The sequence below is a fragment of the Hoplias malabaricus genome, chromosome 13, assembly GCF_029633855.1.
Source record: "Hoplias malabaricus isolate fHopMal1 chromosome 13, fHopMal1.hap1, whole genome shotgun sequence".
Lineage (NCBI taxonomy): Eukaryota > Metazoa > Chordata > Actinopteri > Characiformes > Erythrinidae > Hoplias > Hoplias malabaricus.
In genome coordinates this window covers 24,022,127-24,038,385 of record NC_089812.1, presented here as the reverse complement: position 1 = coordinate 24,038,385, position 16,259 = coordinate 24,022,127, and the positions used below count along the sequence as shown (strand labels likewise).

Below are 16,259 nucleotides of genomic sequence, written 5' to 3'. Positions count from 1 at the left end.
TATATAATGAGGACGAGAAAGAGGATGTGACAGAAAACTAGAGGAATCAATTGATCATAAAGTGTAAGGAAGAAAAAGAAGGACCAAAAGAAGAAATGGCTAGACGATTCCAAAGTACCCGACTGCACTTGGCAGGTAAGAGTACTATGTTCTTTCTTTATTTCTTGGTCATTCCCATCTTAGTTAACTCCCCTCTACCTACAGTCAGCAATTGTTCCCACCATCTTCTCATTCTACTTTTTAGCCTCTCCTGTTTGTCACTTTCCCAGTAGGTTTCCAGTTTACTTTCCTTACCCCTATGCTGTTTTAACCTATGCTTCCACTTGTCTTTCTGCCCCAGTGACAGTCCTGATGTGTGTCTTTGTCTCAATTGATGGAGTCAACCTGAACGACCTGCTGGAGAGAGCCTCCCAACTCTCAGACAAACTCCACTCCCTCAGCACTTCCCTCACCAACGACCTGGTCAGTATCTAACCCTGCAAGTGGGAACTCAGTTGAAAAGACTTTCTAAGGCGTCACTAAGTCAGTATTTATCATAGTGTAGCCCTTATTCATTATTTTCTTGTGGTATGTTTTGAAAAATCCACCTCCTGGCATTTTTTCTCTCAGCGGGTATTGCTCTTACAACAGAGAGAAGTGTAAACTTGGGAAAGAACCACAGCTGGTGGGTTTAAAGTTGATGGTAGGTGCATCTCAAAATGACCTGCTTGATTTGACAAAACTGCCACTGAGGAGGTAGTGTGTGGCCCAGTGCTATGTTGTGAGCGTGCCTGAGATGAAGGTGGCGATTGGAGTGAGCAGGGAAGGTGGAGGGCAGGGACGGGTTGTTTTTTGTCTGGAAGAGTGAGCAGGGTTTAATGTAATGGTACTATTTTTTTATGGGATCGGGTTTCTGTGTAATTGGGTATTCCCTGGTTTCTCACTTATGTTTCCATTTATTTTCCCTTGCAGGACTCTCATTTCCCACCAATAGGAGGAAAGCTCATGAGACCATCCATGTGCCATACTTCGTCACTCCAGATCCCCAACGATAAAGATCAGGCCCTCAAAGTACCGGTAAGAACAGACCTCTGTCAAGCGTGTTGAGCTAGCAACAATTGCTATTATTCAGAGCCAAGCTTGGTAGTTACATAATGTGAATGTGCTGTAAAAAACCCCATAAAAATCAGTAAGCCAGATGACTATTTCTTGTTCTAATGGACCATTTGGTTCAGGACAGGGAACTATTACACATGTAGCTTACAACCAGAGTATTTTGCTAATTACAGTATTAATTAGTGACATCTACGGCCACTCCTGTGGTTTATATTTCTTTGTTTTATCATGTGCCCTCTTCCTCTCTTCGTTTGCCTTCTCTTTCCATAATATGTCTCCATCTTGTGGTCACCAATGTCAACATAGGCGGAGAAAGCAGGGCTCATTAGTCAGAAGGAAAATATGTGTGTTAATATTACAATATCTTAATTCCTTAGGAACCCAAGCCACTTTGGCCTGTTTTTTTTATCCTGATAACTTGTTGATACATTACAGCTTGTAAATTCAGGAAACACTCACTTTTATCTATTTTTATCTATGTCTGCTTTTCTGTTGATTGTCTACTGATTGTTCTGATGATGACCGCTGCACAGTTCTGGGTCTGATTCCCATTTTTCCGTCTTGTTTAGGAGAGTGAGCTTTTGTCTCTGGCTCGTTCTCTGCTACTGGCCTGGTCAGACCCACTGGCTGTTCTGTTATCAGAGGCTCCCACCCTGCCCCACCCTGAGCGCAATACCATCAACACCAAGACCAGAGAGCTGCAGGACCACTCCACCAGCCTGGGGGCTGGCCTGGAGCGCCTCGTCCAAAAGGTACTTGTACTACTGCATTTGTAAATATGGTTCACTCTGTGCAGTGGAGCAGTGAAACTGTATTTTCTCCAGAACTCAGTACCTTTAAGAGTTAGGTGAAGTTAGTTTATGTGAAGTTGGGGGATAGATCCACAACTGATTATCCAACATCAGCAACCGAGTTTTCAAATATCCACATGGCTGAATTCCATCGAGTAGTCACTTTGCGGGAGTGTAGATATCTGAAAATGAATTCATGCCACATGATCACTAGGGGTGGGCGATATGGCTCTAAAATAATATCACGATATTTCAGTGTATTTTGGTGATAACGATATCCTAGGCGATATGAAAAAACACTGAAAAATATTTTATTAATTTCAAGAACACTATTACGGGTGGCACGGTGGCGCTGCAGGTAGTGTCACACAGCTCCAGGGACGTGGAGGTTGTGGGTTCGATTCCCGCTCCGGATGACTGTCTGTGAGGAGTTTGGTGTGTTCTCCCTGTGTCCACGTGGGTTTCCTCCGGGTGCTCCGGTTTCCTCCCACAGTCCAAAAACACAGGCTGTTAGGTTGATTGGCGACTCAAAAAGTGTCTGTAGGTGTGAGTGAATGTGTGAGTGTGTGTGTATTGCCCTGTGAAGGACTGGCACCCCCTCCAGGGTGTATTCCTGCCTTGTGCCAAATGATTCCAGGTAGGCTCTGGACCCACTGCAACCCTGAATTGGAAAAGCGGTTACAGATAATGAATGAAAGAACACTATTAAAACAAAATAAATGTTATATTAGAATGAATTATATTAAAGTAATAATATATTTAATTTCTTAATTGTTAGTACAAATCTAACAATTTCACACATTCAGAAGAAACAAATAAATGTGAAAATATTTGCTTATTTTGTAAACAACAGTAACATACCAAGATTCTGACATTGTATAAAAAAATATTTATTTATATATTGGAACACAGAGTAAATTTCCACCGTACCTGTCTCTGTGCCTTAATGAGATAATAAATGTATGCCACATTACATGTAACCTCATGACGTCATTACGTAAACAAGTCAGAATATCATGATTATTTTATTGTTTAAAAATAATTGTGATATTATTGCACACGTGCACAGCCCTAATGATGACTGCTTACTTCTTCTTTCCCTGTTGTTTCCCCACAGCTGGGCCCCTCCTCGGAGGCTCTCTCCTCACTCCCTTTCTACAACAACGAAGTTGGCCAGGACAGAATCTCCCGCCTGGTCAATTTCCACTTCCTTCTGTCCTGCTTCCGCAGGGACTCCCACAAGATCGACAGTTTCCTCAAAGTCCTGAGATGCCGGGCAGCCAAGATGAGGCCTGAGATGTGCTAGAGCGTCAGAGGCCTTTCTGGATCATTACTGCCTTCTGTCTGTCTGCAGTGGTACTGAACTGCAGTGACAGGGTGGTGGGACGGGTCCAAATTCTCTCACAATTCACGAGTGGCTCGGAATGTTTCTGTCCATTCTGTCCAATCTATTGATGGGGAATATTCCTGAAGTCTGATGTGTGTACACATCATGTGATTAATTGACCTTTAATACTCGAATTTATAATCATTCATAAACCAAAGCTCAGGGCAGAGACACACTTCCTTCTTTCGTTAACAAAAGTAAAAAGCCATCTACTGATGAGGACACTGCTCTACTGGATTTTTTGGTTTTGTCGTATAATCTAAAGCAAGGCAAAGAAACACTTCGGGTCACTCCTTTAGCTTGGGTTCTAGTGAGGTAGGTTTACAAAATGGCTTTCAGAGATATTTGCACTTTAGGCTCCAACTGAAGCAGAATTCTTAGCTAGTTTTCCTTCATGAATGTAACTTTCAAACAGCTGTCACACCAAAATCTCAATAAACATTGATACTGCATCTGAAAACAAATAAATGCATCCTGTTTATTAGTGTTCTGTGCTGCCTTAAACTGGAGGGAGACTTGAGACAATGTCATACAGCATTAGTCATGCAAATCACTGAATAGGGTGTTTGAGAAACATTTTGTTAACGGTGAGTGAGTTACCAGCCAGCTCCATGAGGTGTTGTTTATGAAATATATGAAAAAAGAAGACTTAAATAACACAAAAAAACTAAAGACTGTTTGAAGAAGATTGCTATGATCCCCTCTGCTATTATAATTCAGATCATGATTTCTCCAAACTGTGGCTGTAACTCTAAGAATCTCCAGTTTCTCCTTCTGATGATCGCCAGTGTGTGGAGCTATAAACTAACACAGATCTCCAGTGTGACGCCACAGAAGAGGTAGAACCTGTCTTTAGGGCTGTGAAAGGCAGTAACAAATCCTCAGGATTCTTTAATAACACACACATTCACCTGCTCACAACTTCTGAAGAGAAGCAGAGGATCAGACCCAGACCAACAGCAGGTACTGATACTCACTTCAGTTGTGAGATTTTTAGAAACTGGATGTAAAAGTAATCTGTGGTTGTGTAAATTTGCTTTTGATTAAGAGCTGGGCTTTTACTTTCATATGAACTCACCTTTGATTACAACATAAAAGAAACATTTACTTACTTTACTAGGTTAACTTGACATATCCGTTTTTTAAATTAAATACGTTGCCGGTTTGTAGAAGACCCACATCTACCACATATGTAGTAGGGGTTGGTTGTAAGTTATTTTAGTTTACAGTTGTACTTAAATATGGATGAATATTGTACAGCACTGATATATTTGTACATGCAGCTCTTCAGAATGAATGAGTGGGTGCAAGTTTGTTATGTGTTATTTTGTGTGTGCGTGCATGTGTGCGTGGCACGGTGGTGCAGCAGGTAGTAGTCACACAGCTGCAGGGACCTGGGGTTGTGGGTTCAAGTCCCGTTCCAGGTGACTGTCTGTGAGGTGTGTTCTCCCTGTGTCTGCATGGGTTTCCTCCGGGTGCTCCGGATTTCCTCCCACAGTCCAAAAACACACGTTGGTGGATTGGTGACTCAAAAGTGTCTATAGGAGTGTGTGTGTGTGTGGCACTCTGTGGCGGGCCCTCCAGAATGTGTTCCTGCCTAGTGCCCAGTGATTCTGGATAGGCTCTGGACCCACCTGGGCTGGATAAGGGTTACAGACAATGAAATAATTTGTGTGTGTGTGTGTAAGCTTTGTTATTATGTTGTGTTCAGTTTTGTTATCTTTGCTATTTTGCATGTTAGCTTTTATAATTTGTGCTTGCTTTTTTTAGCTTGTGCTTTTGCTTTATTTTGGCCTCTCATTAGACTCCCTCTGCTTCCTCTTTCCATTAGATCAGTGATGGAGATCAGAATAGTTCTGCTGGGGAAGGGGGGTGCTGGAAAGAGTTCCTCAGGGAACACTCTCCTGGGCCGGAAATCTTTCCACACAGCACCCAGCTCACAAGGAGTGACCCAGGCTTGTTCCATGAGCTCCGGCACTGTAGATGGACACAAAATCTTTGTTGTGGACACTCCAGGGTGGACAGATTTCAGTCAGACTGAGAATGAAACCATACAGAAGATTGTCTCGTGCATTGAAATCTCAGACCCCGGGCCCCATGTGCTCCTCTTTGTACTGGCCATTGGTCGCTTCACCAAAGAAGAGATTGATACAGCCAAGCAGATCCTGGAGGTCTTTGGAGAAGAAGCTATCAAGCACACAATGGTGTTATTTACCAAAGGAGACGATCTGGAGGAAAAGACAATTGAGGAATATTTGGAAGATGCCCATCCAGGACTGAAGAATATCATTAGAATGTGTGGAGGAAGATACCACAGCTTTAATAACAGAGACAAAGACAATCATGAGCAAGTCTCCACTTTGCTGAAGAAGATCAAAGACATGGTGGAAACAAACAAAGGCAAATATTTCACAAAAACTCTGTTGTTCGAAAAGCAAAACGTACAAACCTCTACAACAAAAATAATCATAGAAATACCAGATGTGGGGGGTATTGATGGAAGTAAAGGCAGACAGAAAGAAAAACAAGATATATATTGGAGAGGCTCAAAGAAGGGGGAAGAAAAGCAAAGACATTTACAAGAGAGTGACAGAATAGTTGAAGGGACATCAGCAGTGTATCTGAATCAGGCCATAAACAATTCAAAACAAGAGCACACATACTTAGAACATGGAGAACAATCCCCAAGTCAAATGGAAAAATTAGAAAACCACAGCAAGGAGCTGCTCCGGATGAAGCTCAAATGGCAGGAGGAAGCTGAGCTGCATATATATCAAAAGCTGAATGAGACATTAATTAAAGTAAAAAATGAACTACAGGAAGGAATATGCACGCTAAAAATGGAACTGAGGGAACAGATAACAATGGAACTGAGGGAACAGATAACTGAGCTGCATAAGGTGAAGTTAGAAGCTTATGAAGAACAAGAAGGTCAAATGGATCAGCAGAACAGAATGAGACATGAAAAAGATAGGGACAAAGAAAAAGTTCCACATAATAAACACCAGGAAATACTGAGAGAGTCCGATGAGAAAGACGATGTGTATGAAAAGAAACATTCATTAAATATTTTATGTTGCTGCAACAGGGGAAAAGAAAAAGGGAAAAAATAGAAATGTCAACAACACAAACAATTTAGTAATAGACAGGATGTATTTTTTGCTCAGTACATACCAACTCTCAACAACTCTTAATGATTGTATATTCTGTGGATGATGAAGCATTTACAGAAAATGAATAAATAATTTTTTTTAAAACATATTTCTGTATAGGACATACCTTTCTTATTGTAAAAAAAACTGACAACAGGGAAAACCTATTTAATTCGACTGAAACTCATTGCAAACATGTGGAGTGTTCATTCAGAATATCCTGTCTAATGTTTGGGATTTCATGTTCCTTAAAGGCTTTTTCAAAATATCTCTAATTATCTCATTTTCTCTGTCCATGTTGTAACCTGCTGCTCCTTTAAGGAGCACAATGTTAGAATTGTTTTGTGTCCTGTGGCCCTCCTACCTGCTGCTGAATGTAATTCATGTTTACAGTGCTGGCATGAAATAAAGTGTTAAACATATCTCTCGCTGTCTCATAAACACGACGGACTCTCTGGGATTTTATTAACACATGAAGATAAAAATGTTTCATTGGACCGTTCTCAAAGTATTTAAAATTTACCAACTCATGAGAAAATAACTAAAAGGTCCAAAATACACTCTCCCTCTTCAGGGGAGGCATGTCCGTTACGAGAGAGTCGCAGACACCAGTCGAGTGAAGTTCAAAGCAAATCAAAGTATTTATTTACCAAAATACTGGATCCAGGAGAATTCACACATTGAGAACAGTCTAATACCCCTCCCAAGTGAAAATTCTGACCTCCCATTATCTGACTCAAAACGTTATACCCATGATGACGTATAGCCTGGTGGTGAGGCGTTTCTGGCTGATTAGCGTATATTAATATGCATAATTTCACGTGTTAGTACTCAGCTCTTCACGTGCAATATTCAGGTGCCTGTTGTGACCCTGAAGACATTCATTATCAGGTCAGGCTGAACATGGGCCTCTCTTCTCAGCACTTTTTCCCTAGAGACTAAAATTTAGGGAGTTAGAAATACACTTCAAGGCCACAAGAAGAAGCTACAGATCAGCGCCTCCATGCCCAACACTATGATGTCAGTGTGTTACAATCCTGGAGTGCACATCTGTTCAAGGTTAGACGTTAAGAATTAAAACTGTGTCAATATCAAGTTATCATGCCATATAGTGAAGTTAGCTTATAATATGTCTTTAAGAGTAATTATCATATGAGTTAGTAGTGCAGAATCAAGTAAAAATGTTTAACTACATGTGTAAGTAATTCATAATGTAAATACTGGTTAGTCATTCATATAAATGCATATAGGGTACAGGATTTCACACCATGAGTATGCTAATTTAACTAATCATCATTTAAGGATATTTGTCAACAAACACAAAGTAATAAAATTGTTTTCTACAACACACACACTGTCCTAAACACACACACACACACACCCCTCTCGCTCTCTCTCTCTCTCTCACCTGATATTCTGATACATGATAAAACCCATATATAACTTATAATACACACTTGACCTTGTTATTACAATCATATAGTGTAACTTTGGTGGTGCACTAGACATTATAACCAAAGAGTCTGACAGAAAAGCATTTTTGGCCAGAATCGATGTCAAACTCTAAAAATGAACTAATCCGGCTAAAGTTAGCAGCCACAAACCCTGGCTCATTTCACAGTAACTCTCAAAAACTTGATTCTAACACTTTTGTAAACTATTTTTTTTTCCACTAACTAACACCACAACACATGGAAAAAGTTACAGTGCAAGCTACTTACTACTCACACTTGTGTCCTCATGTCTGTTTCAGCTTACTCTGCTATGTAAATTCAGTCCAGTCTTGTACGGCCACTTTCTCACTTGCTCCCTATCTTCTTCTTGCTCTCTCTGCCATAATATTCATATTGGAAATATTGAGCTAGACTCTTCTTGTAGCAAGGTAAAAACCTGTGAGATTTGTACAATGAACCCCATGATTCAGAAGTTGCTTAGTGCAGTAAGCCAGCAGAAGACCTAGAGTTGCAGCCTCAGAGGCCCTATTCTCTCTGTTACAGCTCAATGGAACATTACAATCATTTAGAAGCTGGAATTCTAAGGTTCCTTTAAACAATTCAAAGCATAACTCTGTCAATGAGTTATTAAATTTTGTATTCTCAGTTCTCACTTATGCACACCAGCAATTGGGCATTAATGACATAGAGCACTTTCAATGGCTAAAATTTACCCAGCATGCACAGGATGTCAATTAGACATTAGAAAGGCGTTGGTCTCTAACGTTGGACAGACGTTGAGTTTTAGTTGGAAATGAAAATCGGGTTGACGTCTAAACCCAACATTGCCTTGACAACAAGCTTCAACGTTGGGTAGACATTGAATTTTTGTTGGAAATGAAATCGGGTTGACATCATAGCCCGACGTTGCCTTGACAAGAACCTTCAAGGTGGGACAGACATTGAATTTTAGATGGAAATGAAAATCACGTTGACACCAAAACCCAACACTGGTGTGACATCAAGACTCAACATAGGTTAGATGTTGATTTATAGTAGATAATCAAAGTAAGATATTAGTTAAAAATTAACATTAGGATGACCTCAAGCTCCAATGTTGTATAGATGTTCATTTTTAGTTGGAAATTAAAATCGGGTTGACGTCTAAACCCAATATTGGTGTGACATTAAGACTCAACGTAGGTTAGAAATTTATTTATGGCTAGAAATCAAAGTCAGATATTACTCAAAAATTAACATTAGGATGACGTCAAGCTCCAATGTTGTATAGATGTTGATTTTTAGTTGGAAATGAAAATCGTGTTGATGTCTAAACCCAACAATGATGTGACATCAAGACTCAATGTAGGTTAGACGTTGAATTATGGTTAGTAATCAAAGTCAGATATTACACAAAAATTAACGCCAGGATGACGTCAAGCTCCAATGTTGTGTAGATGTTGATTTTTAGTTGGAAATGAAAATCGTGTCGACGTCTTAACCCAAAATTTATGCGACATCAAGACTCAATGTTGGTTAGATGTTGAAATATGGTTAGTAATCAAAGTCAGATATTACACAAAAATTAACGTCAGGATGACGTCAAGCTCCAATGTTGTGTAGATGTTGATTTTTAGTTGGAAATGAAAATCAGGTTGATGTCTACACCCAACATTGGTGTGACATCAAGACTCAATGTTGGTTAGACATTGAATTTTGGTTGGTAATCTAAGACATATTAATAAAAACATCAGGATGACATCAAGCTCCAATGTTGTATAGACATTGATTTTATGTTGGAAATAAAAGTTGGGTTGACGTCAAAACCCAACACTGGTGTGACATCGAGACTCAATGTTTGGTTAGACGTTGAAATATGGTTAGTAATCAGATATTATGCAAAAATTAACGTTAGGATGACATCAAGCTCCAATGTTTTAAACACGTTGATATGATGGTGGAAATAAAAGTTGGGTTGACATCAAAACCCAACATTGGTCAGATGCTGAATTATGGTTAATCATTAAAATCAGATTTAACTCAAAATTAATATCATGATTACATAAAGCTCCAATGTTGTAGAGATGATGATTTGTTTTTGAAAATGAATACTTGGCTGATGTCAAAATCAATCTTTAGGTAGACACTAAATTATGGTAGGAAATCAAAGTCAGACATCAATTAAAATTGAACATGATGGCATCAAGCTCTGACATTACACTGTAAAAATAATCTTGTAAATTTTACGATAAAATACTGGCAGCAGAATTCCCAGCCATTTACCGTATTTTTCCACGAAAACTACTGTATTTCAAATTTACAGCATACTACTGTCATTGAATAATACAATACTTTACTGTAAATCACAACTGGTAGCAGGGTTCCCAGACAATTACTCTATTTTTACAGGAACACTAATATATTTCAGCTTTACAGAACACTACTGTAATTGAATAACACAATACTTTACAGTAAATATTGTGATTTACAGTAAATACCTGGCAGCAGAGTTCCCAGCCATTTACTGCATGGTTCAGGACTTCTTGGTTGCTCTTGACGTTGACCACCCCTGGGGATTTGTACCAATGAGGCATCTGTAAAATCCATAATTAGTAACATAGTATGTGGAAATAAAGGAACAAAAAAGTTGCAATAAAAATTGTGTACACAAAGCTTAGAGGATACTGTAAGGGGAAGATCAGATGGCATCATGTACAGGATAATTTTTAAAACTAAACATAGCACAAAAAGGAAATATTTGTTTGGTAGATTATATCTTGTAACAACGCTTCTTGGCAATAAATCTTATATTGTTGGATGCCTGTTAATTTCCCTTTTAAATGGTGCCACATTTGTAAGGAACATTCATTTGTGGGATGAGCAGTAGAGATGAGTATGTGGGATGTGCCCATGAAAAATTTGCCCAATCCTCTCTGCCGATGCTGATCCCACAAGTGTTCAATGACGTTGAGGTCAGAACTGTTGGCAGGACATTCCATCCTCTCCACTACCAAACTCTGGAGGTAGTCTCTGATAAACACCGCTCTGTGGGGGCAAGCGTTGTCATTATGGAGGATAGAGTTTGGTCCCAGACTGTGGAGATATGGGATTGCCACTGGTTGCAGAATTTCAGCTCGATTGCTCATCCCATCCTACAAATGTGGTACCATTTAAAATGGAAATTAACAGTAATGGTATAAGGTTTATTGGCAAGAAGCACTGTTACAACAAATAAATAATCTACCAAACACAAATTTCCTTACTTTTTGTGCTATGTTTATTTGTCTGCAAGTAATCAGAGGAAATGAGTAAGATAAAGGGTGAATTACATTGATAATTATAGTTAGATAATGCAGCATGTCCTATTTGGTGCTAAAAATAAACACTAATACTTTGACATTGTATTTTGTTGTGGCTTTCATAATATCATTTTTTTCCCCAAAAGTACTGCGATTTCAATTTGATACCTGATGTAAAATCCATGTAGACTGATATGCTATGCAATGTCAATGTATCATATCAAACAGAAAATCCTGTATTTGACATTTAATTTCACATATCAAAATCCAGTTTTGATATCAATATCAATATCATATCAATTATCCAGTTCAGGGTCGCGGTGGGTCCAGAGCCTACCTGGAGTCACTGGGCGCAAGGCAGGAATACACCCTGGGGGGGGCGCCAGTCCTTCACAGGGCAACACACACACACTCATTCACACCTACGGACACTTTTGAGTCACCAATCCACCTACCAACGTGTGTTTTTGGACTGTGGGAAGAAACTGGAGCACTTGGAGGAAACCCACGTGGACACGGGGAGAACACACCAAACTCCTCACAGATAGTCACCCGGAGCGGGAACTGAACCCCCAACCTCCAGGTCCCTGGAGCTGCGTGACTGTGACACTACCTGCTGCGCCACCGTGCCGCCCCTATGAACAGTAACTGCTATTCATAAAAAGCATAAAAAGTTCTGGTTGATCCTCAGACTGATCTTAATGATCTGGTCACAGGCTGAATCTCAGACTGATCTAAAGGTTTGTAAGGGGCACACATCTTTATACCCATTTTACAACTTCATACAAGGATTGATCTTTACCTAAACAGAATCTGGAAGCACCAGAAACTGTCGTAAACATCATCTGAGTTCCTGGTGCACTGTCGTAAAGTTAACAGCTGTTCTTATCAGAGGTGTTTAAGACAGGGAATGTGTGATCTCTAAAACAGTCCAAATGTTATAGGAGAAATGGTACAATTCAGATCAAGGAAAAAACAATACAACAACAGTTACCTTAAGTTAATTTTAGAAATTTTAATCCATTTTCCTAAATGGGGTTTCTGCATCAGTAAAATGATCTTAATTCAAAGCTTTTATATTTATGAATACTTTTAACTACAGGTAAGATAACATGAAATAGAGACTAGTGTAATGCAAAGAAGGGAGTAAACTAGTAGAGAGAGAAAGAAAAAAATACAAAGAATGAATTTTTTTACCTCTGGATCTGATCAATTATACATGAAATTTCCTGTCGATATTGGAGATTGTAATTTTGTACAAGGAGAATAGGGCTGCCTTTTTCTGAGATTAATGGAGGCAGAGCAAACATAGGCCATTTGCCCACTGACAGCAACCATCTTGCATTGGTCAAAAATTCCACTGTAATTATAATTCAAATGTGTCTTAAACTTTTGTCATTCTGGAGTATTTTGACAAATCTTGCAATTATATATACATACCCAGAATAAACATCTGAGGACTCACAGGCAGGTTAAGGGTTTCAAAATCAGCAGCTGTACCACCACTTGCCTAAATGATGAGAATATAAATTATTTTAAGTCTTCACATTTACCATTGCAGTTTTCAATGACATGTCAAATTAAAATTACATGATATAGCCTAAGTCGCTCCAGCTTCCTCCCACAGTACAAAAACACACGTTGGTAGGTAGATTGGTGACTCTAGTGTCCATGTGTGTGAATGCGTGTGTTGCCCTGTGAAGGACTGGGCCCCCCTCCAGGGTGTATTCCCACCTTGCACCCAATGATTCCAGGTAGGCTCTGGACCCTGAACTGGATAAGCAGTTACAGAGAATGAATGCTACGACTGACCTGTCCTATCACCGTCAGCCTGTTTCAATGGAGCAGAACCCCCTCTTTGTTTTTTACCCACCTCTTCTCTCCTACCTTTCCTTCAGCCTCCTGCTTGTAACCCGTCACAAAACTGGTGATATCTCAGGCTCCAATCCCCTCCAACGGACTAATTAGAGGGGGCAAACGCCAGTTGACTCTATCTACGACAATAAAACATTAACATTTTTGGGGAGCAAACAAGTGTGCAAAATCCACAGGAGTTAGCTGGTTAAATGTTAGCGGCTATCATAACTAGCACCAGCTATCTTGCTAAAAAGCAGTACCAAGCCATTGTGGTTGGAAACGTTTAGAGCTGTATGATTAAAACATACTCATTACTGTTGTTCCAAAATCCTTAAAGTATGACGACGCTTGCAGCCTCTGTATACGTTTTGTCTCTTCCTTTTCGTCTCTCTCACTCCATCTCCGTTCTCGCCACCTCACCCCAGAGAACTGTTAGCCCCGTTCTCGTTAACCGCCCCACTCGCAACAAAATATATCAATTAATAAACTAATATTAACGCAAAACATCATCATCTTTTCTACTTGTCCATTTCAGTGTCACGGTGTAACGCAAAAAGAAAAAAAAACAATTCTTTCTCTCTTTTTTTTTTAAATTTAGACAAAAAGTATTCTCTTGACCTGTTCTGGTTTTGTTTTGTAGTGAGGCCTACAACTGACTTTAAAAAGATTAAATGTACCATTACTTAAAGGAGGGGGAAAAAACGAAAAACATGAATATAATTTTGGAACCATCTAAGCTATATTTTCATTGCAAAAATAACAAAATAAGAGAAATAAATGGTGTAAATAAGTTGCTCACATTTAGATGCCATGTGCAGTCCTCCCAAGCTCACAATACAGTGAAATACTGTAAAGCTAGTTGCTTCATTGCTGCTTCCAGTCCGTTACCCAGGATGCATTGCAATACACAGTAAAATACTGTATTTAAAAATACAGTACATTACCATAGCAAACTCACTGTAAATTTACAGCAATTTATTCAGTGTGTTTTGTATTCTTAACCTTCCCAGACGGCAAGCATATATCTGTCCAATGGCTTGAAAATGTTGGTAACCAACTGATGGTAGGCCACTGATGTTCCACCATTGGCCTCAAATTGGCTCAGATTTTTTGGTTTTGTCATGTAATCTAAAACAAGGCAAAGAAACACTTCGGGTCACTCCTTTAGCTTGGGCTCACAACGTCTGAAGAGAAGCAGAGCATCAGACCCAGACCAACAGCAGGTACTTGAACACACTTCACTTTTGGGATTTTTAGAAACTGACATAAATAATAGTAATTAGTGTTAGTTAAGTTTTTTTAACCTCCACTCTTCATTACTTAAAAAAAATTTATTTACTTTAACTGTTGTTGGGTTACTTTCATTATTCACAAATGCACAGAAATTTGCAGTTATGTTAAATATATAAATAGTATGAAAGTTATGTTCATATGCCACATAGTGACAACTAAATGCAATTTCTGCACAATTTAAGGTGAAACAGAGAATCCGAATAAGCTGGTGAATAAGAAGTCAAATTCAGCTTTGTCTCTGTCAGCCCATGTTTACTTGAAATCTAGCAGAGGAAATTAACTGATTAGATTTACCCTGTTTTACTTGAATATTGATGAAAATTGTACAAAAATTGATGAATTTTTACATGCACCTCTTTAGAATGGATAAGCAAATGTAGTTAATTGAGTGTAAACAAATGATCTGTGAGTGCTAGATTTGTAAATTTCTGTATTAGCTTTGTTGTTTATTAGTTTTGTTATTTTCTGTGTTAGATTTTTTTGTGCTAGCTTTGTTACATTTAGTTTTTTAATTTTACGTTAGCTTTATTTTGTTAGCTTAGCTATTTTGGGCTACTGTTATTTTGTGGGCTAGCTTTGTGTAACATAAGCTTTAGGGGGGTTGTGTTAGCAGTAATTTTGTGCTAGTTTTATTGGCTTTTTTTTTTTTTTTTTTTTTTGCTTTCTTATTTTGTCCTCTCATTAGGTTCCCTTTACTTTTCTCCTCTCTCCATTAGATCAGTGATGGGAATCCGAATAGTTCTGCTGGGGAAGAGGGGTGCTGGAATGAGTTCCTCAGGGAACACTCTCCTGGGCAGAAAACCTTTCCACACAGCGCCCACCTCACAAGGTGTGACCCAGGCTTGTTCCATGAGCTCCAGCACTGTAGATGGACACAAAATCTTTGTTGTGGACACTCCAGGGTGGACAGATTTCAGTCAGACTGAGAATGAAACCATACAGAAGATTTACAAATGCATTGAAATCTCAGACCCCGGGCCCCATGTGCCCCTCTTTGTACTGCCCATTGGTCGCTTCACCAAAGAAGAGGATGATACAGCCAAGCAGATCCTGGAGGTCTTTGGAAAAGAAGCTATCAAGCACACAATGGTGTTATTTACCAAAGGAGACGATCTGGAGGGAAAGACAATTGAGGAATACTTAGAAGATGCCCATCTAGGATTGAAGAATATCATTAGAATGTGTGGAGGAAGACACCATGTCTTTAATAACAAAGCCAGAGTCAATCATGAGCAAGTCTCCATTTTGCTGAAGAAGATCAAAGACATGGTGGAAACAAATAAAGGCAAAGACAAAGTGTCAAGTAATGAACCCCAGGAAAAACAGGGAGAGTCTGAAAAAGCAGCTGATATGTATGAAAAGAAACATGCAAGCAGGATTTTCAGTTGTTGCATAATGAGAAAACGGAAAAGGAGAAAAAACACAAACATTAATAGAACAAAGTATTTAATTACAGTTCAAATTCTTTCTCTTTACTCTATACCTTACTTCAACAACTCTAATCAATTGTATATTTTGTGTTGTGTGAAGTCCATAAAACATTATTTATCATATTTGGTCACAGCTTTAACAAATTAAAAAAGCTTTATACAATTAAGTTACTCTTAAATAATACCTGTACATTAATAAAGGTTAGAAACACAGAAATGCATCTTAAACTGAAATGTTTAATTACAGATTGGATGATTGTGAATATCCAATTAAAATGGAAGGTATTTAGACTTCAATTATGTAATATGAACTATGGATACTTCTGGGGGCTTCAAGCAACTTGCTCTTGCTTATCATAAATAATGTGCACTTCCAAATGTATCTGTTCTGATGTGGCCTCTGACACTTCTGAAATGTTTTTACACTTTTTTGTAGACAGATTTGGTTGTGCAAGATCTTCCATTGCACCACATCCTTACAACCCATCCATATCAGTCACCTGCTGTTTTTAACCAGTTTGA

The 16,259-nt window shown here is 38.9% G+C and overlaps 3 protein-coding genes across 3 annotated transcripts; all 3 read left to right on the top strand.

The window, feature by feature from the left end:
- The first annotated feature begins 13 nt into the window (after positions 1 to 13).
- prl (prolactin) lies at positions 14 to 3,488 on the top strand. Its single transcript, XM_066641921.1, has 5 exons — positions 14 to 135; positions 341 to 462; positions 952 to 1,056; positions 1,665 to 1,847; positions 3,004 to 3,488. Exons 1-5 carry the CDS (start codon positions 96 to 98, stop codon positions 3,190 to 3,192), a joined length of 639 nt encoding a protein of 212 aa, XP_066498018.1. The 5' UTR covers positions 14 to 95; the 3' UTR covers positions 3,193 to 3,488.
- Positions 3,489 to 4,133: 645 nt separating this feature from the next.
- Positions 4,134 to 6,597, top strand: LOC136664311 (GTPase IMAP family member 9-like). The gene is made up of 2 exons (XM_066641447.1): positions 4,134 to 4,236; positions 5,105 to 6,597. Exon 2 carries the CDS (start codon positions 5,112 to 5,114, stop codon positions 6,384 to 6,386), a length of 1,275 nt encoding a protein of 424 aa, XP_066497544.1. The 5' UTR covers positions 4,134 to 4,236; positions 5,105 to 5,111; the 3' UTR covers positions 6,387 to 6,597.
- Positions 6,598 to 15,030: 8,433 nt separating this feature from the next.
- Positions 15,031 to 15,844, top strand: LOC136664470 (GTPase IMAP family member 7-like). Its single transcript, XM_066641650.1, has 2 exons — positions 15,031 to 15,659; positions 15,838 to 15,844. Exons 1-2 carry the CDS (start codon positions 15,031 to 15,033, stop codon positions 15,842 to 15,844), a joined length of 636 nt encoding a protein of 211 aa, XP_066497747.1.
- The last annotated feature ends 415 nt before the right edge of the window (positions 15,845 to 16,259 follow it).

Coding starts and splice junctions, on each gene's coding strand:
- prl (XM_066641921.1), top strand. CDS start 96: ATGGCTAGACGATTCCAAAGTACCCGACTGCACTTGGCAG. Junction 463..951: donor CTTCCCTCACCAACGACCTG/GTCAGTATCTAA, acceptor TTTCCCTTGCAG/GACTCTCATTTCCCACCAAT. Junction 1,057..1,664: donor ATCAGGCCCTCAAAGTACCG/GTAAGAACAGAC, acceptor CGTCTTGTTTAG/GAGAGTGAGCTTTTGTCTCT.
- LOC136664311 (XM_066641447.1), top strand. CDS start 5,112: ATGGAGATCAGAATAGTTCTGCTGGGGAAGGGGGGTGCTGGAAAGAGT.
- LOC136664470 (XM_066641650.1), top strand. CDS start 15,031: ATGGGAATCCGAATAGTTCTGCTGGGGAAGAGGGGTGCTGGAATGAGT.